Source organism: Triplophysa rosa, linkage group LG7 (genome assembly GCF_024868665.1).
Source record: "Triplophysa rosa linkage group LG7, Trosa_1v2, whole genome shotgun sequence".
NCBI lineage: Eukaryota > Metazoa > Chordata > Actinopteri > Cypriniformes > Nemacheilidae > Triplophysa > Triplophysa rosa.
Window position 1 is genome coordinate 2208830 of NC_079896.1, and position 27778 is coordinate 2236607.

The 27778-nt window shown below is 39.1% G+C and overlaps 1 protein-coding gene across 1 annotated transcript in view; it reads left to right on the top strand.

The window, feature by feature from the left end:
• The first annotated feature begins 16759 nt into the window (after positions 1–16759).
• The window catches only part of LOC130556820 (neurexophilin-2), a 41929-nt gene continuing 30910 nt past the window's right edge, over positions 16760–27778 (top strand). Inside the window, exon 1 of the mRNA XM_057338128.1 lies at positions 16760–17562. Coding sequence (XP_057194111.1) covers positions 17509–17562 — 54 coding nt within the window. The 5' untranslated portion in view covers positions 16760–17508. The remainder of the gene's footprint in view (positions 17563–27778) is intronic.

Here is a 27778-nt window from a genome sequence, read left to right on the forward strand (position 1 = left end):
AGTATGATGTGTGTGTGTGTGTGTGTGTGTGTGTGTGTGTGTGTGTGTGTGTGTGTGTGTGTGTGTGTGTGTGTGTGTGTGTGTGTGTGTGTGTGTGTGTGTGTGTGTGTGTGTGTGTGTGTGTGTGTGTGTGTGTGTTGTAAATCTGTGAGCACAGCAGACACCTGTGTTGTCAGTGAGTTTACAGGTAAACAGATTACAGGTAAAGATTCATAATCAAATGAATTGTAATTCTGTTGCTTGTTTTTACTCTCCATTATACATTCATTTACTCTTCATCCTTAAACATTTCCTTAATTTCTTTCTTTCATTTTTTTTCTGATGGTGTAGCTGAAGTGAGTAAGGATGTGTAGCCTACATGTGTGAATTTGAATTTGTTTTTCAAATCCAAGCTTTTATGTGAGGTCGAAATTGTGCAACCAAACATTTATATTTATATTGAGTGATGTCAGTTTAACACAAGATAAATACACATTTTTAACAGTTATTGAAGCACTGTCACATTCCCTGTCGATCTATTGTACATATTTCACACATTTATAATGTTAAGCCAAAAGCACAGTAGTACACAAACACAGATACAGTGCGTGTCATTCCCAAACCCGAGAGCATGTTGTCAGTTAAACTATCTTTAATTAACTTGCTCAGCAAGACATTTTGCTTCACTATGACAGCAGCTGACCTGAAAGGAGACTGTGTGCCCAATCTCCACTTCGGCGTCTGACTTTAGTTATGACTCATTTCTGAAAGCAGCGACACGTTAAACAGAGCGTGTTGATTTTGAAGAGTTTGTGTTCACACACTTGTGTTGATGATTCAGGACAGAAGTGATGGTGATGGTGTATCTATTCATTCACTGACTCACACACCGCTCTGAAGATGGACTGACGCTGACAGAAACCTGTGATGTACTTTCTATTCATTGACAAGACGAATGACTGTAGGATTGGGATTTTAGATTGTGTGCGTGTAAGTGTGTGTATGTGCGTGACTAGATAGTACATTACATAGGGACAAGTTTTGTTTCCAATGAGGGAAACAGTCAAAGATAAATGAAAATGTAAACCGCAGAAGGCAACAGAATATACACAGTTTGTACAGTAGAGAAGTCATTAAGCCTATGAAAAGACACCATAAAACATGGAAACGTGTGTGTTTGTGTGTGTCTAGTTTATTTTTGTAGTGCTATAGTGTGTGTTTGTGTCAAGTGTTTTAGAGTGTTTGGGGAGTTTGCATGAGAAAGTGTGTTGGGGTGGAGTTTGTGTGGTAAGTGTTGCTGAGGTGCATGTGTGTGTGTTAGTGTTTGTGCGTTATTGTGTTTTATTGTGGTGAGTTTGTGTTGTTGTGTATTTTTGTCTGTGTGTGTGTGTGTGTGTGTGTGTGTGTGCGTGTTTGTTAGTTTGTGTGGTGAGTACATGTTGGTGAGGTGAGTGTGTGTTAGTGTGTTTGTGTGAGTAAATGTATGTTTATGCTTGTGTGTCAGTGTGTGTGTAGTGTATATGTGTGTTTGTGTAAGTATGTGCTGGTGAGGTTTGTGTGTCTGTATTATTGCGGTAAGTGTGTTTATTGTGGTGAGATGGTGTGGTGAGTTTGTGTAAGTGTGCGTTAGTGTTTGTGTGTCTCTCTGTGTGCGTGGTGTGTGTGTCCATGTGTGTGCATGGGTGCGTGTGTGAGTGAGAGAGAAAGAGTTTGTGTTTTAGTGTGTGTTGTGAGTTTTTGTTATAGTATGTGTGTTAGTGTTTGTGTACTGTGTGCGTTGGTATAGTGAGTTTGTCTAATAGTGAGTGAGTGATTGTGTTAGTGCTCGTTTAGTGGTGTGTGTGTGTTAGTTTCCATGTATCAGTGTGTGTTTATTAGAATGTGTGTGATAGGCCTATAGAGAGTGTGTGAGTGTGGGTGTGTTAGTTTGTGTGTATTGGAATGTGTGTGAGAGAGAAGAGTGTATGTGTGTGTGCGCGTTAGTGTGTGTAAGCATGTGCTGGTGAGCTGTATGTGTGTGTGTGTGTGTGTCTGTATTATTGTGGTAAGTGTGTTTATTGTGGTGAGATTGTGTAAGTGTGCGTTAGTGTTTGTGTGTCTCTCTGTGTGCATGTTGTGTGTTAGTTCCGTGTATGTGCATGGGTGCGTGTATATGTGTGTGAGTGAGTGAGTGAGTGAGTGAGTGAGTGAGTGAGAGAGAGAGAAAGAGTTTGTGTTTTGGTGTGTGTGTGTTAGTTTCCATGTATCAGTGTGTGTTTACTAGATTGCGTGTGATAGGCCTATAGAGTGTGTGTGTGTGTGTGTGTGTGTGCGTGCGTGCGTGCGTGCGTGCGTGTGTGTGTGTGTGCGTGTGTGTGTAAGTGTGTGTGTGTTAGTTTCCATGTATCAGTGTGTGTTTATTAGAATGTGTGTGATAGGCCTATAGAGAGTGAGTGTGAGTGTGTGTGTGTGCGTGTGTGCGTGTGTGTGTGTGTGTGTGTGTGTGTGTGCGTGCGTGCGCGCTCACAGAAGGGTGTGTTCACAGCGCCGTGGCTCTCTGAGCATTTCAGACAGGTTTTCTGAGGACACACGCTGTCACTCCGCAGGACAGCAGCTCTGCAAAATGAACTCGAGGTTTTTTAAGAAGTCGATCTGAGGGCCGCGCGCTCTGATCAGCACAGAACAAATTTCACGCGTTCAAGCGGAACGCTGTGGAGAGACGAGCGTGTTTTGTCTTCCATCACTCACTGGGAGACGTGGAATGAGGGAATCTATCTGTCGTTTCGTGTGAGCGCTTCAATAAAAAGAGAGGCGAGCATCATGCTGTCCGTTTATTCAGGCGTTTCACTGTAAAATCATATTGCTTTCATCAATATGAGAGCTGCTGTCGAGATTTAGATAAATATATTTCATGTTAGACACGGACGTTTCAAACATATTGATTGTGAATTGATTTGATCAGTGAACAGGTACAAATTCACAAGGGGGAATCTCACGACATGTTCTCCGTGACAAAAACAACAAATACTGTGTCAGATTTATGTGTCAATACCTTTACAGAAAAAAATAATTTTAAAATGAATTTACGCGATTTTTACAGTGTCACATTGCAGTAGGTTTTAACATGTGGATCACATGTAACTTCACAAAGTGTACCTTTGTAAGTACACAGAGTACAGTAAATATTTTACTTGTGATTCATTTGAACGCTTTAACATTTCATATATGCAAAATTGTGACAAGTTTTTGCCAATATTTGCCATATTTTTTTCCTAAATTCATGCAGCTTCTTTATAGGCGTATTTAAAAATGTGAAAACATTGTAATAAAAATTTAAAACTAATAATACTACTAATAATAAAATAATATACATAGTAATGTACTTTTAGTAATATTGTGTGACACTACATTAAAGACAAAATAATTTTGTATGAGAATTGTTGACATGAAAATAACAAAAACACAACTTTGAATGGTCTTGAAGTAAAACATTTCTTTTTTTTATTGTTGGGTGAAATAGGACTCACTGCTGTGTGTGTGTGTGCGTGCGTGTGTGTGTGTTTGTTGTGTAGTCTGCTGTGATGGTTGAGAATAATACATCGTTCTGTCAGAGGGGGGCACGTGTGTGGGTTAGTGAGGGGCTGGAGATGTGTTTCAGCTTCTCGCTGTGTGACTGTACCTGCGCTCTCTTATCACGAGTCCTGTCTTACCCTTTCATTACTGCGTCCAGCACCACAGACAGACCTTCTGTTTACACACGGACGGACGCACACACACAGATGATTTTAAATCAAACATATTTGCACATGGAAATGAAGCTGGTTTTGAAATATCCACATCACTCATACAGACAAATACCGTATTACAAAATTATCAATGACATAAAAACAAACAATTGGATTTTTCTTTAAATTATGGGGGTGGAATGCGATCCGGACATGACATCCGTGCATTTTGTTTGCTTGGTTTGGTGTCTCATGGGCTGCACTTTTCAGACATTATTCTCTCTCTCTCTCTCTCTCTCTCTCTCTCTCTCTCTCTCTCCACAGGCTGCAGACACCTCCCACTTAATTTCTAAGTTCATTCTCTCTCCATCCAGTTTCAATCTCTCCCTTGATTTCCTTCTTATTTCTGCTGGGATGAAATTCTGCTTCACATCACACATCATTAGACTACCATACAGTGTGTGTGTGCGTGTGTGCGTGTGTGTGTAGCTGGAGGAATGTGACTAGTGCTGTCTCCTGTATTAAAGGTGTATAATGAATAAAAGATGGGTCGGTTTCTTGACTGACTGACACATGGTAAAAACTTCTACAGACTACAGTAGTTCTATAGCGCGACAGCAGGTGAAGCCCATTTACACATCTACTGTCCATCATTATACACGCACGCACGCACACGCACACACGGGGTCTTGAGTTGAATGCTGGGAACTTATGACACATACTGCAATGGTGTGTTTCTGAAAGTACAAGAGAAAAACTTACACACCTGTGGCCCAACCCTCTCCAAAATTAACCATTAGTATATTTGCTTTAGCGTTTTGTTTTTATTTGTTTTATTAACCATATAACCACAAATGGACACTTACTGTTTTACTACAGTAACCATAGTTTAACCACTTTTATTATAATACATTTTCGAAAGAGACTTTACTTTAAATAACATAAATGCACACAGATATTCACAAACCATTATTTTTTGCAGTTCTGTTTAAAGTATATTATTGCTTCGACATTAAAGACAAAACAGCATGCATAGGCGATATACTTTTGTCATGACATGAGAATATTGGGCAGGACTCGTTGAGTTTTGATTGGATTGTAAAAGTTTACGTTGTTGTGTGATTGTTTCAGTCTGATCTTATTTCACACCATTTATTGAAGGATGAGACAGTAAAGAGGACATAACACTGTGGTTTGTATGTGACAGCAGCTGTTAACACGTGTGACATGTAGTGGTCTGGCTTTTGTTGAAACTAGTAACTTTAGCACCTATTGTATTATTGCCCCTGTATGACATATCGCTTATTGCTCCCTGAACTCTCTGTAAGTCGCTTTGGATAAAAGCGTCTGCTAAATGACTAAATGCAAATGTAAATCTTTATTTTAAGAGTGTAAGTGTCAAAAAGAGAAAAATCAATTAAAGCGGTACTTCACCCCTAAATCAAAATGTCCCCATGTTTTACTTCCCCTCGAGGCATCCTAACTGAATATGGTTTTCTTCTTGAAGAATAATGCAGTCGGAGTTATAATACCGCTTATCATTTTGCTTCCAAGTGGTAGAATGGGAGTGAACGGGTGTTGATTTTTTGAAGCTCCAAAAAGTGCATCCATCGATCATAGAACTGCTCGACTTGGCTTCGTCAAGTCAAGTCAGGTTTATTTATAAAGCACATTTAAACATGGCCAAAGCCAACGAAAGTGCTGTACAACAACAATTATAGCATAGAACCAAAATACATATCCATATGTCTTAAAAAGAAAACACTGATAAATAAAAACTAAAATAGAAGCAATAAAACCATTTTACACCGCACAACTCTAAGAATTAAAAGCCAGGGAGAATAGGTGGTTTTTAATAAGGTTTTAAACACCGGTGGGAGCAGCTCTTCAGCTTCGTGGTCTTAACAAACGTCTTCTGAAGTGAATCCATGCGTTTGTATACGAGAAATATCCATATTGACAGCGCTATTAACGTTGATGTCTAGCTTCCGTCATCTCTCGAATGCGCGTGAACCAGAGGTTTGTTTTTCTGGAAAATGACGGCGACGAAAGCTCCCGCTAGAGTAGACGCTCGCCGCTCTTCTGTCCTGATGTGGAGCTCTGAGAAAGAACAGTGAGAGATGAAGATAGAGAAATGTACTGAACGAGAGCTCTGTTTATTCACAAAATCAACTTTGATTTTCTTAAACTTTAAATAAAGTGACCATGTTTTTTGGGCAGATTGATTACCATTTGTTTGACCAAAGTTTAAAAACAAAAATCATGGTTAAAATAAGGTTTCTTTACGGTAAATTTGTGCATACAGTGGTTTTACTACAAATCAAACCCCAAAACAATGGTTTCTATACTTAGGCCATAGTTAATTTACATGAGGATATTAAAGCAACTGTGGTACTCGTATGCACTGTAGATAATGTATAGTTTGTATATTAAGTTAAAGACGACTTGTTATATCAGGAAATACTAGAAAGAATGTGCATAATATGCAGAGGTGGAGATATTTTGGGACTTTGGGAGTCTACTTTTTAGTTCTTCTTCAGCGATGAACGTCAACATTTAAGATTATGTAAATCTGACCCGCTCATGCAGAGCTAAATCTAGATTAATCTGATCCATTCTGACAAAATACACAGTCCAAATCAGTCATTTGCAAGATGTAAAAAACACTTGATTGTATGATGTGCATCAATACAGACGTAGGTTATAAAAATGAGAGCAATGGTTTAAACAGAGCTGTAAAGTCATATAGGTGGATGATGTTAAACTTAATTTGGTGATGTTGGAGTGACACGGCTCTCTTGTCTGTGTGTGTGTGTCCCTGGTGTTGTACACAGAATGAACGATGATGAAATAGTCAGAGGTGAACAGAGGAGGAGATGCTTTACTGAAATGTTTCCTAACAAGCTCCCGGCTGTCTGACACTCGGACCAGTCACGTCATCCCTGCGCTCATTAACACACTCACGCACACACTTATAATAGATACGAAATTCGGTCTTATCTTATAGCAGCCACACACGCTCACAGCAACATTACCTGTTTACTAATCTACACAACACCTCTTTACACACAGAAAGATCCCTCACATACAGTGGTGGACGAAGTACACAACTTCCTTACTTGAGTGAAAGTACAGATACTACTGGTCAAATATTACTCCACTACAAGTAAAAGTTGTAAAGACAGATTCTTACTTGAGTAAAAGTACAGAAGTACGTGCTTTTAAAAGTAGTCAAGTATTAAAAGTAAATTTACTTTATGTCAGCTGTGCATTGCTTTATTGTCGTATACCTTATGCCTCTGAAGCAACCTACTGAATACACTGAGTAGCTCACAGTATCAGTTGTATTAAAGGAGTACTGTAGTTCACTTCAAAATTGCCCCCATTGATTTTTATTCCTACTATGGAAAGTCAATGGGGGCAAATTTTGCAGTGAGCAACTCCTTTAAAAGCTTTATATGTTTAGCACATATATGTTTAGTTTAGATATAATCCTGTATGATAATTTAGCCTAATTATCCTCATTAGCCCCCTATGCCTATATGTATTCATGAGCAGTGTTTGTTTATTTTGTATATTCCCTTAACCAGTTTTAGCAGCAATTTACCATAAGTAGTAAGGTTCTTGTAAATAGTAAAGTGTAGAAAGCCATGTGTTTGTTGGATTTATTACCATTTGTATTACCATAATTTAACTACAAACATAAACGATAGCTAGTATAATGAAACTATGGTATTTTTAGTTGCTGTGGTTTTACTAAAGATTATTAATTGGAGTATGGTTCCTATATTTAGAAAATGGTAAATTTGTGGATACTGTGGTTTTACTGCAAATACAATCCCTGCAGAAAAAAAACAATGATTTTTTTAATTATAATGAGATTTTTAAATTAAATTCCTCTTTGTTTGGGTTTATTCCAATCGGATTTACCATCCCACCAATAGAATCCATCACATACAAGTAGACAACAAGTATCCATAGTACAATTCCCATTATAACCATTAAATCCATTACATTTTATGTTGTGTTTTGGGCAGGGTTCTATTGTTTTTATTTCAACAGGAATACTTCAACTATAGTTACTTCAGTAAAAACATCATTCATTTTCCAAATCGCTTTAAATGATATAGCAGCAGATCAGAAGTTAACGCGCACGTGTAGCTCAAGGTGTATGTGATGCTTATTTACCGTTTAGCCGTTATGCCGATCATTTTCATGACAATGTTTCTACGATCTTTGACTGATCGTAACCCACAGATGATTGCACCACACTTTAACGTGTGCCTTTTCGTCTTTTAATGTTCTATTTGCCTTTTTAGAGCGCTATCAACGAAGTAGCAGCACCTACGTTTACATTAGTTTAGCGGGGAAGATCCCAGAGTTGCCAGATTTGCGTAAATTTTTTTGCTAAATGGCCATTCAAAGCTTGCCGGAAAACCGCAAGCTTAGAAAAACTGAAATACTTGGCAACAGTAAAAGGTCCTGGCAGATTGCAAGCAAGATAATTGACGCACACCGGAAAACCCGCTGCATAAAAAAACATTTTCTACTTTGGACCTTTTTATAAATGTAGTGGAGTAAAAAGTATGATATTTGTCTTTCAAATGTAGTGAAGTTAAAGTACAAGTACTCCGAAAAAATAATACTCAAGTAAAGTACAGATACTCAAAAAGTGTACTTAAGTACAGTACTCAGGTAAATTTACTTCGTTACTGTCCACCACTGCTCACATAACACATCCGGAGTGTGTTCGGCTTTCATCGGCTGGATGTTCACGCCTAAATATTTAACAAGCTTCTGTTCGATTGTCTGAGAGAAGTACACGGGGCGATGCTCTACTATTATGTACTTCACATTAAAGTCACCTGCGGGTCGCAAGTACACGTTCTTTCTCAGAAAAAGTTGTTTGAATGGAGGAGATTTAATGGAGGTCTCGGTTACCAATGTTATTGCTCAGATGTTGCTCTTTCATTGTTTAGGAGATTTGATGGAGCTTAACAAAGATGTGATCTCAGATGTTTCTCCTTAAATTGCTAAGATAAGACGATTCAAATACATGAAGGGAGGTGTGAAATGAATGTAGATTGTAGAGGTAAAATAATCTGGATTTGGGTAAATGTGATGAGAAATGTTTTGAGATCTTCAATAATATTGACTTTTGATTGCCGACTTGACAAATCTGAGCTCAGTTTGAGACAACTCCAATGGATGCATTTGGGATATTTCTGGCTCTTTCTGATGAGATGCGGAGGAGACTTCAGCAAAAGCTTCCATTTGCTCTCTGCGTTTATGAATTTGGCCTGCGCTGGATAAAAGCCAAATACTGTATAAGATTTTAAGGAGATCTGCTTTTTATCTTTGGGGACATGTTTAAAATGTGCTGTAATATGTGTTGAATTAGCAATATGTATGAAAGAAAAGGAATGAAAGCTGGGGAATAACACACACGAACAGTCGACTGGATAACATGATCTGCTTGTAATTAACGACTCTCCACAGTTTCACATTTTAATTGCTCCTGCCAGCGGATGTGTCGCTCGTGTGAGGGTGCGAAAAGGATGAAAAATATTCCGTACAGTTTTGTGTTTTCTGCGTTTTGTTTTCATGCGGACAGTTGTTTCTTTCTTGAAAGTTGTTTGGTTATTAGTTCTCCAGAGGAGACTTGAGAAAGTTCATGCATTCGTGGGAAGCACAAGAGACGTTCATTACCGCGGTAAGTCTGCACGCTGTGGATGTGAATGAAAGTGAGTAATGATTAATGTTTGATCGCTTCAGAGATGGACAAAAGTCTTCACGCTCGACCGGCAGTAACGCACTGACCCTCTGTATCTCTCTCTCTCTGTTTAATGAGAGGTCGGGCGGTGCGGCTCTGTGGGGTGGTTCGCACTAATCATGTGGGTGTGAGAGTCGAGGGCCGCCTGCCTGCCGGAGCCGTGTTATTAAGATTGTTCGCTGGATGACTCGGTGCGTACGAACCGTTCTCACGCAGACACGGTCCTTGTGAAGCCCCGAAGAAGCTCGACCCCCACATCAACGCTCACTGAGAATCTTCACATGATGCTACATGAGGTGCTATAAAAGGTTCCCGTAAGAACCTTCAAATGTTCTTAAAAAAAAACATTTAATTTTTACACTTTTATAACGTACTTGTGAAACAAAGGTTTGTGGATTTTCAATGTTCAGTGGTTTTCGAACTGGGGGCCCCAAGATGGATCCGGGGGGCCACAGATTTTGTGGCTTTTTATGAAATCTAGAAATTTATCATAGATTTTATGCAATCAAACATCAGACCACCGACCAAAATAATTAATGTTCCAGCATTGTATAACTGAACTAAACAGAATTTTATAGTTTCAATAAAATTTTAAGTTTAAGGTCATAAGTCTTTATTTGGGGGGGGGGCGCAAAACGATACACTGTACACAAAGGGGGCCTTACAATGAGAATATCTAAGAATTTAATCTCAGATGTTTCTCCTAAAATCGAGACAAATGGAAAAATAAAAACAGAAACAAATAAGAAAATTGTTGAAACGTATGAAGAGTTTTAGATTGAAGAGGTAAAATAATCTAGATTTGGTTAAATTTAATGTTTGAATTCATATTGAGATCTTTAATAATATTGACTTTTGATTGCAGACTTGACAAATCTGAGCTCACTTTAACACATTGTTGACATCTCTTCTAAAACTCTAATGGCGGCATTTATCAGTTTTCTGGCTTGTTTTCTCAGGACCAACATCTGAGACGCAGATGAGAGAATGCTCCATTTGTTCTCCGTTTAATCTCATTGATGTGTAGGAGAAATTGAGATATTAAAGACATCTCTTCTAATGTCATTTCAAAGTTATGGACCCTTTAATGTGGCTGACGTCATTTACAAGAACTGTTTAATAATGAATTCACAATAACTGCAGCAATCAACAGTCTAAATCTTCTGCGAATCAAAAGTTAAAATCAGCATGTACTGTAGAGACTTCTCATACGGTCTATATTTGTGTCTGTTTTCTGTGATTTTATGGTGGTTGTAAATCTGTGTGTGTTTTCTCTGCTCTCAGGAGTCCAGGGATAAGATGGAGCACAGGTCAAGTGTCCGACTGATTTGGTGGAATAAAGTGTGGGTGGGTTAAAACAACACGGGCACAGACACATCACAGAGGAGCCCGGGAGAGAGAGAGACGGGTACTGTATGAACATTTCACTTACGTTTGTGAATAATACTCAAATTAGTTTTTTTCGACCGTGCTCCTACAAAAATAAAAAAATCTTGGTTGGGGTCTCCTAAAGAAAAATGTTAGCGCCGAGCCCAGTGAGAGAGAGTCACTGGTCTCAGCACATCCCCTGATCTGCAGGGAGCATCTTTGACTCGATGATCGTCCCTGATCTCCTCGCTGTGTCTTACTCTTATAGCGTTTCGGTCTCTCTCTCTTTCTCTCTCGCCCCCCAGGGAGTCACTGCTACCTGTCACCGTTTCTGCCTGCAGGCAGCTGAACCAGGGAAGGGGAGGGGGGCCCCGCTGTCACCGTGCCCGCTGGAAGAGTCACCTTTCTGGGATATGAATCCTAATGAGGTGGGGGGGGAGCCGAGACAGATGGGGTGGATTGGAGGTCTTGACATGCCAGCGTGCCGCTGAGCTGCCAGATTATTTTTGGTCATTTATAGCTATAGTTACTTAAAAATACTGCGTTACGAAGCCAACCGAGGTACAACAGAACGCCTCACGCACACACTGAGAAATGTAATGCATGCAATGATCTTATAAAAATCAGTAGGGGCGAGCACCAAAATAGCCTACCAGTACCAATAATTTTAGATCACAGGGTATGTACTGTATAAAAATACAATCATTTTGCCTGATAATGTGTGAGATTTCGATTATGTACAGTTATAGGAAAATGAGTATCATCTTGTCTATTTAAATGTATTTTTAGGAGAAATAAAAACAGAAACAAACAAGACCATCGTTAAAACGCAGGAGAAATATGGAGGTGTAAAATGAATGCGTATTGTAGAGGTAAAATCAACATTTGGGTCGATTTGATGAGAAATGTTTGCGTTCATATTGAGATCCTCAATAATATTGGCTTTTGATTGCAGACTTGACTAATCTGAGCTCAGTTTGACACATGGTTGACATCTCTCTCATTGTTGACAGCTCTAATGACGGAGACATTTGTGAGATTTCCGACTCTTTTTCGTAAGAGAGATATCTGAGATGTAGATTAGATTTAGGCAAACGTTTTTTCTTTTCATTTAATGTCATTGTCTAAGAGAAATAATCAAGATACTCGAGATGTTTTTTCTTTCTTATGGGTCAGGAGGAACTCTTTCCCTTCAGCAGTAATGCTGTGATGTGGATCGCTCTCTTGAGCTCTCGTCGGGTTGAGCTAACCGGGAAGGTTTGTGTTCTTCTGTTGTTGATACTTCTGTGTTTTAGGGTCATCGTCCCGTTGCATCACCCAACTTCTGTTAAGCTTGAACAGGCGGACAGATGGTCTCATATTTTCCTGGAAAATGTCCCGATAAATTTGAGAAATCTTTTTCTGTTGATGAAAGCTAGATGGCTCTGGCCAGCACCTCTCTTACTTCAGCAACTGGACTCTGGTTGGGAATTTAGATACTTAAAGGGACTATTGAAATGAAAATTCTTTATATTTACTCGCCCCTCGTGACTTTCTTTCTTCTGCACAATACAAAGATATTCGAAAGAATGTTGGTAACCAAACAACATTGACTTCCATTGTACGGACACAAAAACACTGAGACATTTCTCAAAATATCTTCTTTCGTGTTCCACAGAAGAAAGAGTCTGTTTTGAACCACATGAGGGTGACGAAATGATGTCGGATTTATTTTTTTGGTGAACTATCCCTTTAATGTTTACGCTTCAATAATACATCTTTATTTCTTTCGTTTGCATTATTTTCATTTTCATTTAATTGATCCGTGGGAAACCCAACGGGTCACATGCAACAACCTGTAGTGTTTCTCGCGTCGCACGAAATGCAAAAATTGTCAAGATTTTATCTGACCCACTCAGTGTCTTCAGTATGTTAATAATGGCTTCTTGAAGATTCGCTCTGAAACACTTGCGTGCAGCGCGGATTAATGAGAAAAAGCACGCAGAAATCACTTCTCTCTCTCCTGTCAGCGAGATATAATTTAATCTCATTTCCCTTCCACTACCTGACACCCATTACATGTCACTATCTCAGCTAGTGAAATATCAGGCCGAATCGCATTAAAATGACAATGACATAATCATAACTCGTCTAAACATCCCGGTCGTGCGGCGTGGAATCCATCTGAATAAACATAAGCAGATGACAGACCCTCCAATCATATTAGCTGCCCGCAGCAGGAGGAATAAAGAGACGCAGATGCCCGCCGGGAGAAATGAGGCTTTTACACAAACAAAGCCACTCATTAAAGATGTGCGGCCTGTGTCACACTCGTCGCACACACATACTGTACGACAGCGCCGTCGGATACGACTTTACAGCTGAGATGTTAACACCTGCTATTAACTTCCGGCTCGGGTGCTCTGGTCAAAAGTGGTCAGACAGGACGGGTCGCCGTTTACACCCGCCATTAGCATGAGATCAAATGGGTCCTGTCATTCTTCTTAAGAGGGGCTTTTATTTTGTAGAGATATTTTGCACATGTTAGAGCACAAAACTAAATAAAAGCATACAAATGGGGAACATGTAGCTTACAAATAGCTCACAGGTGGATGATGTTATTTTAGTCGAGGGCTTTTTGGTTGTTGATCTGATGTTGTTGAATGTTGAGGGTGAATCTGTTTATAAACATTTACTCATGAGATCTTCACGGGGAAAGGTGAAAATTTATTTTTTTTAGTACGAAGATGCATCTTGGCTAAACACGAGCTTCATTGCATTAATTCTGTTGCATTAATGTGTCGTTTCTCCAATAAACCGGAGGAAACTCTAAACAGAATTGTCCTTAATATTAAACTGTTTTTTATTTCACAAATAGAATAAATAAATTGCACAATAAGATGCCGTATTTCTCCTTGGCTAATCGATAATGCTGATAGTTTATATTTCCATAAAGGAAAGGTCAGCAGAATGCAAATGTAAGTTCTCATCAAAACCGGGCAGGATTGGCCAATAATGCAGAGTCACAAAACCATTTATTTCATTTGACTTCAGGTAAACAACATCAGGATTTATCTTATTAACAACGGCAAGATTTTCAAAACATTTCAGCCAATAAAAGTTCTCCGAAAAAAACAACCCATAATCACTTATTGGAAAGGTCAAGTCAATTTTAAGGACGCTGTATTTGTTTTCATTTGTGTTCCTATAAAGTGAATTTGCCGTGCTCTGTGTTAGATTGTGTTGATGTAATTAGCAATTTAGCTTTGTCATTGTGATTTACTGTCCGTAGTTTGGCTCTCTGCTGGCGACAGTGCAAGTCTAAACAAAAAATCACTCTATAATTTTCAATTAGCGCAGGACAGAATCCTTTACCATCTTCAGCATTACACTGATGGCAGGCGAGTCGATTCATTGATGTTCACTTGTGAAATTAACTGAGCTTTTTGTCTTGTAAGGTTACAGTAATATTATTTATATCCACTGTATAATGCTGTGTTCCCCTAACCTAAAATCTTGCGCTGGATCGCTTTATGTAGATGGAAAATCCACGGATGAATAACCACAAGCAAACATGTTTAATTTTCTTCTTAAACACACAATTCTGCGTTGTGATGTGAACACTCCACTAGCTGTATTTCATTTCAACACTTTGGACTGTGATGATGTTGGACTGTGATGAAATTTAAAGTTTTTCTTAACTTATTTAATATTACATATGGGAAATTATAGTCTATTTGACCTATGTTTCTCTCTCTCCTTTATCTTAAATGTGTGCTTCTGTGTGATAAGCACTGTGTGTGTGCGTGTGTGTGTGTGTGTGTGTGTGTGTGTGTGTGTGTGTGTGTGTGTGTGTGTGTGGGAAGGGTAAACCCTACGGTATGGGGACAAAATGTCCCCACAAAGATGGCAATATCCAAAATCCTTGTCCTTGTGGGGACATTTTTTGGTCCCCATGAGGAAACAAGCTTATAAATCATACAGAATTCACTTTTTTGAAAATCTAAAAGAGCAGACAGTTGTTAGGGGTAGGGAATATGATATACAGTTTGTACAGTATAAAAACCATTACGTCTATGGAATGTCCCCATAAAACATGGAAACCCAACGTGTGTGCGTGCGCGCGTGTGTGTGTGTGTGTGTGCGTGCGTGTGTGCGTGCGTGCGTGCGTGTGTGTGCGTGCGTGTGTGTGTGTGTGTGTGTGTGTGTGTGTGTGTCTGTGTGTATTAGTATGTGTGTATATCGTGTGTGTGGAGTTGTGAGTCCGTGTTTTGTATGTTGGTGTGTTTGAACTGTGTGTGTTTCTGTTTTCTGTGTTTTCACCTTTTTTGTTTTTACTTGTATAACTTTAAATGTTTTGCCTATAGTCGATATGTTTCATGTACAGCTGCTTTGTAACAATGAAAATGGTAAAAAGCGCTATATAAATAATCTTGACTTGACTGGACATGTACACACCTGTACGATCTCCTGCACACAAGAGTGCACAGACCCAACATCATTTGAAGGGCAAACCATATTGACAATACATGACAAAAATTATACAGGTGAAGGGGAATCCAAACATTTTACACCAGTAAATTAAGGTTTTTTTTCATTTATTTTGTATGTTTATGTAGACAGTAACCTTGGCTTGACTTGGATACACAAAGCCATTGAATATTTCCATTAGCACATAGGCACATTGTGATTCCCATAACATGCTCTTAGATAGTTGACTTTTGCATTGATGTGTGCCGATGTGTTTTTATGTTTTCATTTATTTACCTAAGAACAACTAGGGAATGAAGACTAAGATTTTATTCTGCAAAACTATAGTAATTTCAGCATTTTTAGCTACAGGTGTTTAAAATGCGCAATTGGACTGATTCCTGTGATGTGGCAACATACCCAAGTGCCTCGCAAATATGTAGCCTACATTTTAGTTTATTGCTCTTCTTGCTGGGTGTAAATTTAAGGAGGTCAAAAATCAAATAGCTCTATTGCTTTCACATGACTTGAAAACATGCTAGAGCTCGTGCACACTTAGGCCTATGGTTGTGTGCTCTTAGTATTTGTCAGTTCGTGTTTATCCATTTGTGCCACACAGACCGCTGTGTGATAGAGCCAAACTCTAGAAGGAGTGCGTTGATTTGCAGAGAAGAGGAAAGCGCGGGTGAAAGATGAGTGGATATGTGAGAAAATTGCGCTCATTTTCCCCGGGCATGTTCATTCATTTGTGCGAAAGCGCGCTGCGCAGTTCTCTGAGAAATGGAAAGCGCGCGCTTTAGCAGGTCGCCAAATTTACCTGCCAACTTCAATACTGCACGAGCCGCCGCCTCGCGATGAGAGACAAAACCAACGGGACGTTTTTTTCGTTGGTGCAAAATATGTATCTGTGAAAGAACTTTTAACATTGGGATTTTTTTCAGGCATATTCTCTACAGGCTGCGTAGATGTATGTAGAGAAAACACATATTTTACATGAAAAACAATTGACATGTTCTCCTTCAGTCACCTCTGATAAGGTCGTTCGTTCTCATTAATCATTTATGTCACAATTATGTTACCTGTCTGTCATTTGAGCGTCGGTGTTTTCTGTCACTCGTTCGCGAGGGGGCGGTGACGCGCTTCAGTGTACGCGTTCCGCTGCGTCTCACACGCACTCTGATGATGGACAAACTTTGAGAGGCGTTGCTGATCTGTTAGTGTTCTGTACTGATTTTGCTTTGTTTTCTTTCTTTGCCCATCTGTGCCAGGGCAAAATTACATGCGTTCAGTTGGAAATGTAGCCTACGTTTCAATATACAGATTTGTTCCCCAGATCCACTTGCCCCATCTCTCTCGCGCGCTCTCACACACCCTGTGTGTAAATCTCTCTCTCTCTCTCTCTCTCTCTCTCTCTCTCTCTCTCTCTCTCTCTCTCTCTCTCTCTCTCTCTCTGCCTCTCTGCGTTTGCCTTTGTGTTATAAGAGATGCTTTTAGCGACGAATTCGTTAGAAAACATCAAAGTAACCTGAACAGGAAAAGTTCTCGCTGTATTTAATGCGTTCGTATTTATTTAACGTCAGCTGTGTTTGTCGCTCAGTTTATTCTAAGCCAAAATGTATATTTGGGGTTGTAAGATTCTGTAAATTATATAATGGTTTGTGTTTAACCAATAGATTACCTGTTTTATGATACAGGACAACTTTCACTGGATGTAAATTAAGCGTAACGCATAAGAACACAAGAACTACAACTTTTGCCCCATTCCGTGTTAAAACTACCAGTGCGCTTCTAATAAAAGCCGAACTGGGGGTCGTTTGACCTGTTGGCATTCACGATCGATATTCGCTCATTCAGAGATAGGGCAAGGGAGAGACGAGTCTAAACGCAAGTCTACACTGAGCGTGCGCCCGGCGTGCAGAGAGAGAGACACCGTTTCTTTTAAAAACACCAAACGGCGGCGGTAATGAGGGCATTAGACGCGAACGCCAGCTGACAGCAGAAGTTGCCGCACTAACTTTTCACCTCAAAGCCGCGAATGGATGTGCGCTTCACTAATGAGAAGAGCTGAGCTGCCCTGCTTCCTAACTAAGACAACACACGTTGGGTTATCGTTACGCGGACAGTTAAAGCACCTGCCTCGAACCCGTTCCTCTCCTCGGATGTTTTTTGCCTGGTGATTCGTGTCCGGTATATGTCCACTCCACGGGACTAGTGTTCTCGTTAACGAAAGGTGCGATGAGGCTGATCTGCTGGAGCGTTCTGCTGTTCATCCAATGGATCCTACGACAGGTATGAAGAATCCATTTATAAAGTGTGACAAAATGCGTCTAACGAAATGTAACTGGATGAGGATTTCTATAAACGTGTTGGAGATTTAAGATACTTTCCGTATCTGCGCGTGGTAAAGTCACTGCGTGATAATATATTCTGTTAATAACCACAAAGGTGCGAAAATCCGCAAAATAATTTCAGGTGAGGATTATGAGCCATGCAGAACATCTGCGATGCGCTTTCCTCTGTTAGTTTCTACACAAATCTGCCAGTAATTTTGATATTATTAGCACACACTTTTCTTTTTATAATATTGGATTTTTTTTACGTAGCATAAGGTTTAATTGTGAATGTGTGTGAGCTGAACTGTTGTGATTTCAATCTGTTTTTTGGGGGGAGGGCAGTTTAATACATTATGTTATAAAATTGATCCTTTTAGAGTGCAAAGTGAATAACATTTATCTTTATAACCGTAATGCTCATCATTCCAACACAGAGTTGGTTGTTGTGTTTTATAAAGATTAATTGGTATAATATAGATTACACTCACACATTTGCTCTCTACAACAGCCCTCATCATTTCTTTTCATTCCGGCCTTCTTAGTGTTTGTGCCGTGACCTAATATAAAGAATAATTTTCTTTTTAAATGTTTCCATTATGCTGAATTTTTGCTTCAGGAAGAGTCACAGAAATATTGCAAAGGATAAAAACAGTCACATTAAGGTGGTTAATGTGACTGTAACAGTGTGTGTGTGTGTGTGTGTGTGTGTGTGTGTGTGTGTGTCACCTGAATTTACAGAAGAAGTTTCATCATCTGGTGTTGTAATAACAGAAACATATCCTGAATCCTTCTGACTGTCTGGAGACGTAGTTGTTTGACTTGAAAGCGTTTTTGTCCTGAAAAGATTACGCTTTTTCCATTTGTCATCCGGTTCGACATCACTTTTCTTCAAACAAAGACATCTTCCAGACAACGTTACACATTCCCTGTGGAATCAGCTAGCCATTATCTCACCGTATGGACCGGTTTATTTGAAGACACCTGGAAAACAAAAATAAGGAAGGCCATGTAGGACAAGTACAGTTTATTAGGGGTATTTTTATAAACCAAGCGCCATCTTATTGATGATCCCATTACCTCCCACTGTAACTATATATGATCATGTCATAATGACCCAACAGTAAATCTCAGCCATGCATCACGGCTTTGTCCCGCCATGCACACGGCAAAGAAATACAGCTTGAATCTTTTACGCTTGAGGGCTTCATTTTTATTAACGTCTATATTCCATTCTTCACTTGTGCAATATAATCTCATATTTAATGCGACTCATTTTTAGAGATCTTACTTAATTCTTTATGTGCCTAAGCGGAGTGATTATTAGGGCATATTTTACTTTGGATTACATTTTTACTGTAGTGTACGTCTGTGCATGCGAGAGCTACACAGCTCTTCAGACTTAAGAGTTTGTTCCCATAACGCAACTTTATTTGTATGAGATGGGCGTGCGAGTGCCTTTGAATTGTAGATGTTGTATGTTGATTGTAAGTGCGCTCAGCGGAGCCGTGTTAGAACATGTCGAAATGAGTCCTGTCTTATCTGCTGCTAATAAATGGATCTAATTTACAAAGCTGTATTCAAAAGTTGCACCAGCAGGGTTTCTCAGCCGCCCCGTTAAAAACCCCACCCGCTTGCTTGTGTAATCCATCATATTAATGCTAAAAGCACTGAATCCAGCCACAGCACTGCTTTGATTTCTCAATTTAATCTGTGATTGTTCTTTTTCCTGATACCTCTCTCTGATTGACAGGTGATTATATTTTGTAGTTGTGATAGTAGAAAGCATAATGATGGTAAAAGTTGATGCATACTGAAGAGGTCACACGGTGCGTTGTGCATACGTGTGTGTTGGAAAGCGCGCATGCATGCACCTCACACCCTACATTATGCATTCAGAAACTTAGAGTAAGATCATCATTTTTTGTACGTCGATCTTAATATAATATCAAAGAAACGTTATTTGCTGTTTCTTGTTTGTGTTGTAAAGGTTGTACATTTATTCACTCGACATGGTGTGTCAGTTAATTCATTGTGTCTTGAGGTCAACTGAATGTGTTCTTGTGGACCGTAGGCCTTAGTTAAATTGATTTGTAAACAACAACAGGAGTTGTGTTGCATTTAAAGCTTTATTTGGATTTCTCCTCTGATTTACAACAGTGTTCGACTATCTTAACCAGGCAGTAATTTGTAACACTTTACCATAAGATTGTATTCATTAACATTAACTAACAATGAATGATCTATTTGACATCTTTTATTTGTCTTGTTAATATTAGTTGATTCAAATACAATTGTCTGTTCATGTTAGTTTGTTGTGCATTATCTAATGTTAATACATACAACTTTTATTAGTGTTGAAATTAAGTGATGCTGCAGAATTGTTTTATTGTCCGTTCATTGTAACTAATGTAGTTAACTAATGTTACCAAATGCAAACTTTTTGAAAAGTGTACTGATGTGTAAGTGAAACACAGTGACTGACAATGGGAACTAACTTTATGTGTACAGTTATTTGGAATGGGATACACCTTGCCTCGGAAAAAAATAAAAGACCAGTATTTTATGGTAGTTTTTTTATTTATTTACTATTTATAGGCGTTTAGGGAAAATCGTTTTTGTTTTTATTCTGTGAACTAGTAACAATATTTCTTCCAAATTTCATCAAAAAAATTGCTTTTATTTGCAGTAAATAAAAACTGGAGAAACAGTTGGAAGTAACAGTGAAGATCCTCTGTATTTTTCCAGAACTCAAATACTGCATTGGAAAAAAGTTCATATTCACTTTTAAGTGATACAACAGAAATATTTGTACTTAGAAAAAGTTCAATAATGTTTTTTTTTTTGTGATAACCTGGATTTTTATCCGTTTTCATGTGTCTTGTTATGCTGTCAGTCTTTCACATTGCTGTTGGAGGACTTTGTCACTCCTGAGGTTTGATTTTGTTGAAATTAAACAGACACTGGACTGAAATGAGCACAATACATTTAGAAATTATGATTAATTTAAAATTTGAAATGGTCTCTTAATTTTTTCTGCGGCTGTGATTTATATCATATATAATAAATATTTTATGGAAAAAACATAAACACAAAAACATTCTGATTCTATGACACATATGTAGGTTTATTTGGAATAAGATTACAATCATAAATTACATTTGTAAAACATGAATTTACTTGCTCTCAGCATAGCTAACTCGTGTCAGAGTTGTGCTTTAGTGTCATTTCAGTTGTTGTGTTGTGTTGTGTTGTGTTGTGTTGTGTTGTGTTTGGCCACTTTGACATCACATCTGCCGACAGAAGTTTTAAATGTATAAACCTGTGGTGTTCTCCATCTGCGCGATGCCCAGACAAAACACAGATTTCTTGCGTCCATTACATTATTTATTGAACATCCACTTCATTCATAAATAAGGCCAAGTGATATAAATGGATGCTCTCGTCAGCTCTTGGTAAAACATTTTTTAAAGACGTGAAAAATGTAGTCATAAATAATGATGGTTTTGTTTACAACCCCTCTTGAAGTGATGCCTGCCCAAGGTCTTTCCCGGCGACCACTTTATTCATCAGACGTCCTGTCAGCTTGACCGATGATGGGGAACGAGAAAAACAGATCGAAAGATCTCCTCAGCTCACCTGTGCCGCCTCACCTTTATCACAGATAGTCAGAGGAACCAATCTAATACTCAATTCTGCTTTAACTACCCAATCAAGGGACACCAATTACTCCAGTCCGCCCACCAGCTGCCTGGTCCAGCAGATGTATCATATTTTTCCGAGGAGGTAGATCGAATCTCCCCAGGCAATCTGAGCGAGAGAGCAGAAGCACTGGGCTCAACATCAGACCGTCCTCTGAGTGCCAGGGACGTCCTCGGCCAGCTGCCGCTCTGCCCGGCGAGGGCCCGACTCACTCCTGCATCTGTGTGTTGAGTCCAGCCGACGCGGCGAGAGATGCGTGTGAGCCACGGGCTTTGGATTTATTTATGGTGAGCTCCGAGCACCTTTCGGCTCAGGCACCGGTCCAACAAAACATCTTGATACAGCTGCGAGTGAGACTCACCCAAAAAGGAAGTTCCTGTTAGCATTTATTTCACCTTTACTGTATGTGACTCTTTCTTCTGTGGAACACGAAAGAATATATTTTGAGAAATGTCTTAGTGGTTGTGTGTCAATACAATGAAAGTCAATGGTTCCAGTGTTGTTTGCTTACCAATGTTCTTCGAAATATCTTCTTTTGTGTTGTACAGAAGAAAGTCATACAGGTTTGAAATCTTAAATGAAGATGAGTAAATGAACATTTATTTTTAAAAGACATTTTGTAGAAACTTGTAGTTAGAAGTCAACATGTTGATATCTAGAAAGCTCAGAAGACTCTCAAAATGTCCACGTCATTGAAAAATATGTGGTAGAACCTGTATTGGAGGTTCTCAAGCGTGGCTCCTTAAATAATTTTTACACAGCTGTGCCGACCCAAACGTTAAGCGGGTTTCTCACAGCGCAGCTCGCCGATGTGTCAAAAGTCACGGCACACGCCACATAATGGATGATACTGTTGTCAGATTGTTCCTTTCCTGGCTCGAGCCTCTTGCGCATTACATCTCCCAGACAAAAAGGGAGGAGATGCTAATAGATTATAATGTCTAAATGGGAATCAATTTGGAAATATTCCCAGCCTCTCGCCCTGCCTACAAAACAAGCCGTGCCGTATGCGCTTTGCTCAAGACATTTCATCTTCTGTGAAGATGCGTGACGAAACAATTTATATGCATGCAAAGTTGTTGACGTACAGTTTAGCTGATGTTTTAAAGGGGTCATATGACACGGCTAAAACGCATATTATCGTTTCTTTTAGATGTAATGCAATGTGTCTACACGATTTAAGGTTCAATAACGCTGTATTACGCTTTGTATCTCCTCTTTGCTCCGCCTCTCTGAAACGCATAGATTTTTTACAAAAAGCTCATCTCTCTGAAAAGCGAGGTGTGCTCTGATTGGCCAGTTCACCAGTGCGTAGTGATTGGTTGAATACTGCAAGCGTGTGATGGAAATGTAACGCCTCTTACCATATTTGGAACATCAGGTTCCTCTTCAATTGTGCTGACAGGTACGCCCACCTTACTTGCGTACTGTATACATGTGGGCGGTCTAAATCAACTCAGACCACCAACTGATGTAGATTTGTGGGGGTGTGGCTACACGAGGTGTTTCAGGCAGGTCTGGGTGAGCATTCGCTTTTAGATAGAACGCATCTTTTGTTCTCACACTTTCATTTTTGCAGTTTTACGTGTCTAATACATGCATGGGCAACTTATAACACACCAAAGACACAGAAAAAACACGTATTCGCGCCATATGACCCCTTTAAATAAAGCGGCCAGCTGCAATACAAACTACTAAAAATGACATGTAAGACCAAGTTGATGCGTTTGCATGATTTTTTTGTTGCGTAAAGTCAACACAATAAAATGTGCAGTGTTTAATGCCGAACCCCAAACTGCTGTGGAATAAAAAAGCAAAAGTTCAGGTTCTGTGTTTAGCAGGTGGTTGCTGTCAGGACGGTTACAGAGAGCAACAATTGCTCTGCAATTACCAGCGTTGAGATTCTGCCAGAATGACGAGAGCGCATAAAGACTTGATTAAGAGGCATTAAAGTGGGCGTTCTCGAACCGTGCGCGGCCCACTCGATTTCACTCCCTATCTTCGGCTTTCACGGAGAGAAACAAATGCGGTGAAGTTAGGGTCTCACCAAGATGCTGACGTCGATTTGAGTCTTTGTGTCTGTTTTGCATGTGATAATGAAGCCACAGGGAGAAAAGACGAGGAAGTGCGGGGGTGAGGTGAGACAACGGTTGGCTTGCAGGCGCCAGATAGACACGTCCGAGGAAGTGTGATGCGATGAAAGAGAAAGAAAGATGATGAAGTTTGTGATGGTCAGTCCAAATTAAGATCGCGTCGCTGCCCTAGTTAGGAAGTCATTAGAGATACGAGCGGATTGGCATAAATGTGTTTTCCTTTTAACACGCGCACGCTCGCAAGCAGGAATATAGTTCACATCAGCAGGGACGCACGATGCCCCTGAAACGCTGAACCGTGCGCGGCCTTGTCCATAAATGTGCATCATAGTGCTAAAACTGAATGTGAAGTTTGTCATTATCTTGCATTTGTGTAATCTTTACGTGCCTACGTCTGTTGTGTAGAGAGGACTGATGGAAAAGTGCATTCATACAACACAATCTCATGGCAATGAATTCGTTCTAACTCATTTGTACGTTTTAGTACTGTCTGCTTTCGAAACAGGGATGTGATCACTTTCGTTGCTTTCTTCTAATAATCATATGCTTTTGAGCATTACACATCATAAGAAAACATATATACGTTAAGCATGTGCGTGCCCTTGTTTGCAAGCGTTTGAGTTTCTCTCGGTTACTCGGTGGCGGTCGGACGGACCTCTGTGCTGGTCGTGATTAATAACAACACACCTGCGGTAGATATATGACTGTGGATTTTGTGCGTGTAATGAAATATTACGGAGTAATCCGAAGGATGTTCAACACTGTAATACGAGTGTGCTCAGGGTCAGAGCGGCGCGCACCGACTCAACATCAAGGATTAGTTTTTATCATTTTTTTAATATCTCTCCCATGGCTTGTAATGCATTAATTTAGACACACATTGAATTTATTTGAAAGAGGGGGGGGGGAGGCAATAGTCTTTTTTTCTGGAAATAATGATCTGGGAGTGTAGGCAGTGCCTGTGGACAAAAAAATAGAAGTGTAATAATAATGACAAATAGAAGGATGAAAATCGGCCCCAAATCCTGCCGACTTACACGAGTATCAAGCTTTTATTAAAAAATTTAATATCAAAGCCCTTGTACCACCCGAATCAAATTATAATTTGAAAGAAGGATGAATAAAATGGGACGCAAGAAGAGAAGAAGTGTTGACATTGTGTCGTTTGAGAGGGAATTGGGGGACTGTTATTCAGCAGAGGTGGGCATCTTTTTAATATCGGCTGCTATATTCTTTAAGGAGGTATTAAAGGTTATTCAGGTCAAGAAAGAAGAAAAACTCCCACATTTACTTTTTTATGAAATCAAAATTGGAGTTTTGTGACGTTTAGTTTACCACAACAATATTTGAGGCAATTTCTACCCAATAAAATATTCTAGTGCTTGGCACGACTGAAAAGATGTATATTAATTAGAAAAAATAACCTTTTTCATGCTTGTTTTGTCTTATTTAAAATCATTTGAAGTCATCACGACTCCCCCTTGGAAGTTTGTTGAGGCCCTTGGTTGTGAAACACTTTTTTGCACTTAACATGTTCTTTTCCACAAAAATAGACTAATACTGATTCATCTGCAGGGGATGTTTTTTAGTTCTTTTCCAACCAAACGCTCTCTAGAACGAGAGTGCCTTTACAGAAAATACATTTATTTGAGTGTGATAGCAGTATATTATACTTTCAGGCCAATTTTTACATTCTTCTTAGAAATAAACTTTATGTACCTATCAGAAGGACTAGTTGTGTAGTCTAAGTTTACTACTATTACAATTATAGTTTACTTAAAAGTTCACTAGTATGAACCAAAGATGGTCACCCAGGTAAAAAAAATGCACTAAAAACAATGAATTTAAAGTGCTCTATTTGTACGCTCTAGTTTTGTTTTTAATGGGTAACCTTAAAGGGATATTTCACCCAAATATGACAATTCCGTCATCATTTACCCGCCCTCAGATTGTTCAAAACCTGTATAAATGTCATTTTTCTGGTAAACACAAAGGAAGATATTTGGAATAACGTCAGGAACCAAACGGTTCTCATCCCCATTGACTCCCATGTATTTTCCCTACTTATATATTCTTGTTTGGTTACTGACATTCCTCCAAATATCTTCCTGTGTGTTCAGCAGAACAAAGACATTTATACAGGTTTAGAACAACCTGACAGAATTTTCATGTTTGGGTGTAAGTCAAGTGTGCTATTTAGAGACACCATGAATAGAAGTACTAAAGACTATATTTTTTGTATATTAAGGACAAACTTAATAGGGTGGTTTCCCGGACAGGGTTTAAGACTAGTCCCAGACTAACTTAAATGTTAAAGGTGTCGAAAACAACTTGCACTGATCATATCTTAAAAAGATCATTGCCATTGTTTTGTCTCGAGATGCACACCAGTAATGTTTTTTGTAAGGTATGTTTTTTAAAACAACTTAAATATCCCAATTTAACTAAGGCCTAGTCCTGGTTTAAAATAATCCCTGTCCGGGAAACCGCCCCGATGTGTATAGAAAAAAATAAAGCACTTTAAGTACATTTATAGAAGTGTATTTTAGTGCACTTTACCTCGGAAATTTAGTTCCACGTATTGAAATAGGACCGTTACATGTATAGCCTACTAGTACTAGTACTTACTATATAAAGTATACTTAAAAATACAATGATATTTGAATACTAGTAGGATTACTTACTAGAAGTAGGTACACTTACTAGAAGGATTCTAGTAAGTGTACTATTTTGATGCTAATATGATCTATACCTGTTCTTGTAAGGGTCACTTCCACCCACCTTGATACAATTTACCTTTCAAATAGCAGAATATTCAAAGATTTTTATTTTTTGAAAATACAAGATCTTCCATGTGTTTCACATGCTGGAATTATGGCAACAGGAATTAAAAATATTCTCCTTTAACATTCATCTTATACTCAGTAGAATGTGTTTTTGGTATTGAACTGAACTGATTTTTCCCAGCAGAATGTTTTTGTTTCTCACTTCGAGAAGACAAGCAACACAAGTTCACTGTCTTTGCACCTCCATCTCTCTCTTTAACATCATCACTTCACCTCCGTCACTCTGTGTCCTCTTCCTCTCTCCTCTTTGAAGCCAAAGTCTTACTCCGGGCCTCGCTGCTACCCCTGATTAAAATGGAGCCCTTGTCGGAATAATATATGTGAGGCGAATTCCATGTCTCTGGACCCGAGCCCTAAAGTTTGTGTGAGTGTGTGTGTTTGGGCATGAAGCGCTGGCTGCAGTGGCCATCTTGAAGTTCTCTGAGCCCTGAAGAGTGTGTGTGTGTGTTTTGAGCCCTTTGGTGGCTATACTTGGATGGCAGACAGCAGCCCAGAGTGTTGAATAATATAGACGCTCAGCTTGGGTTATTCTTAATTAGACTGAAGGCTGCATCACTCTCCTTTAACTTCATCCAAGTTTACCCAGAGGAGAATCTGTTTGTTGAGGTCAGCGACACACACACAAACACATGCGCACACACACACGCACACACACACACACACACACACACACACACGCACGCACACGCACACACACACACACACACACACTATCTCCGTGGGGACAGTCCATAGGCGTAATGTTTTTATACTGTACAAACTGTATATTCTATCCCCTAACCCTACCCCTACCCCTAAACCTAAAGGTCATAGAAAACTTTTTGCATTTTTAGATTTAAAAAAAATATTGTTCTGTACAATTTATTAGCTTTTTTGCCCATGGGGACCTCAATTTTGGTCCCCACTGTGACACGAGTCCCCATGTGTTGGTGTGCGTTCAGTTTTATGTCCCCACCTGGATATACAAACATGAACACACACAAAGCCTGACTAACATTTCGCATTGTGACATGTCTCAAGTGCTTTACTTCAGACACTTTGTGAGAGAAGACATTCTAGAGAAATTTATTTACACGTTTCAGTTCTGACTGTTTTTCAGATTTTTTTGTGGATGTTTAGTAGATTTTTTTCATCAAATCGTCACCTTGGAATTATAAGGTTCTATCTGACATTTTAGTAAAAATGTAGTTATTCACATACTCTTATTCCGTGACAACTTATTTAAACAATGTGATGTTTTTTCTTTACATTTTTGGGACTTTTTTTAAGAAAACCAAAAGGTTCTTCAAGGTCAAATGAAATGCAAAAAATGTTAAACTCAATTTCTCAAGACTGCTCAGGATGCAGATAGAACCTTACATTACTATCAAAGTACATGAAATAACCTGCAGATGCAATAGAGAGGAAAAAGCTATGGATTGCAGCTTTAATCTCATATCTTTAATCTAAAAAAAGTTTGAATATTAATGTTGATTAATTATTTTTTAATATGGTGAATATATCAATAATGTTAAGTCAGTTTGTTCATTATTGC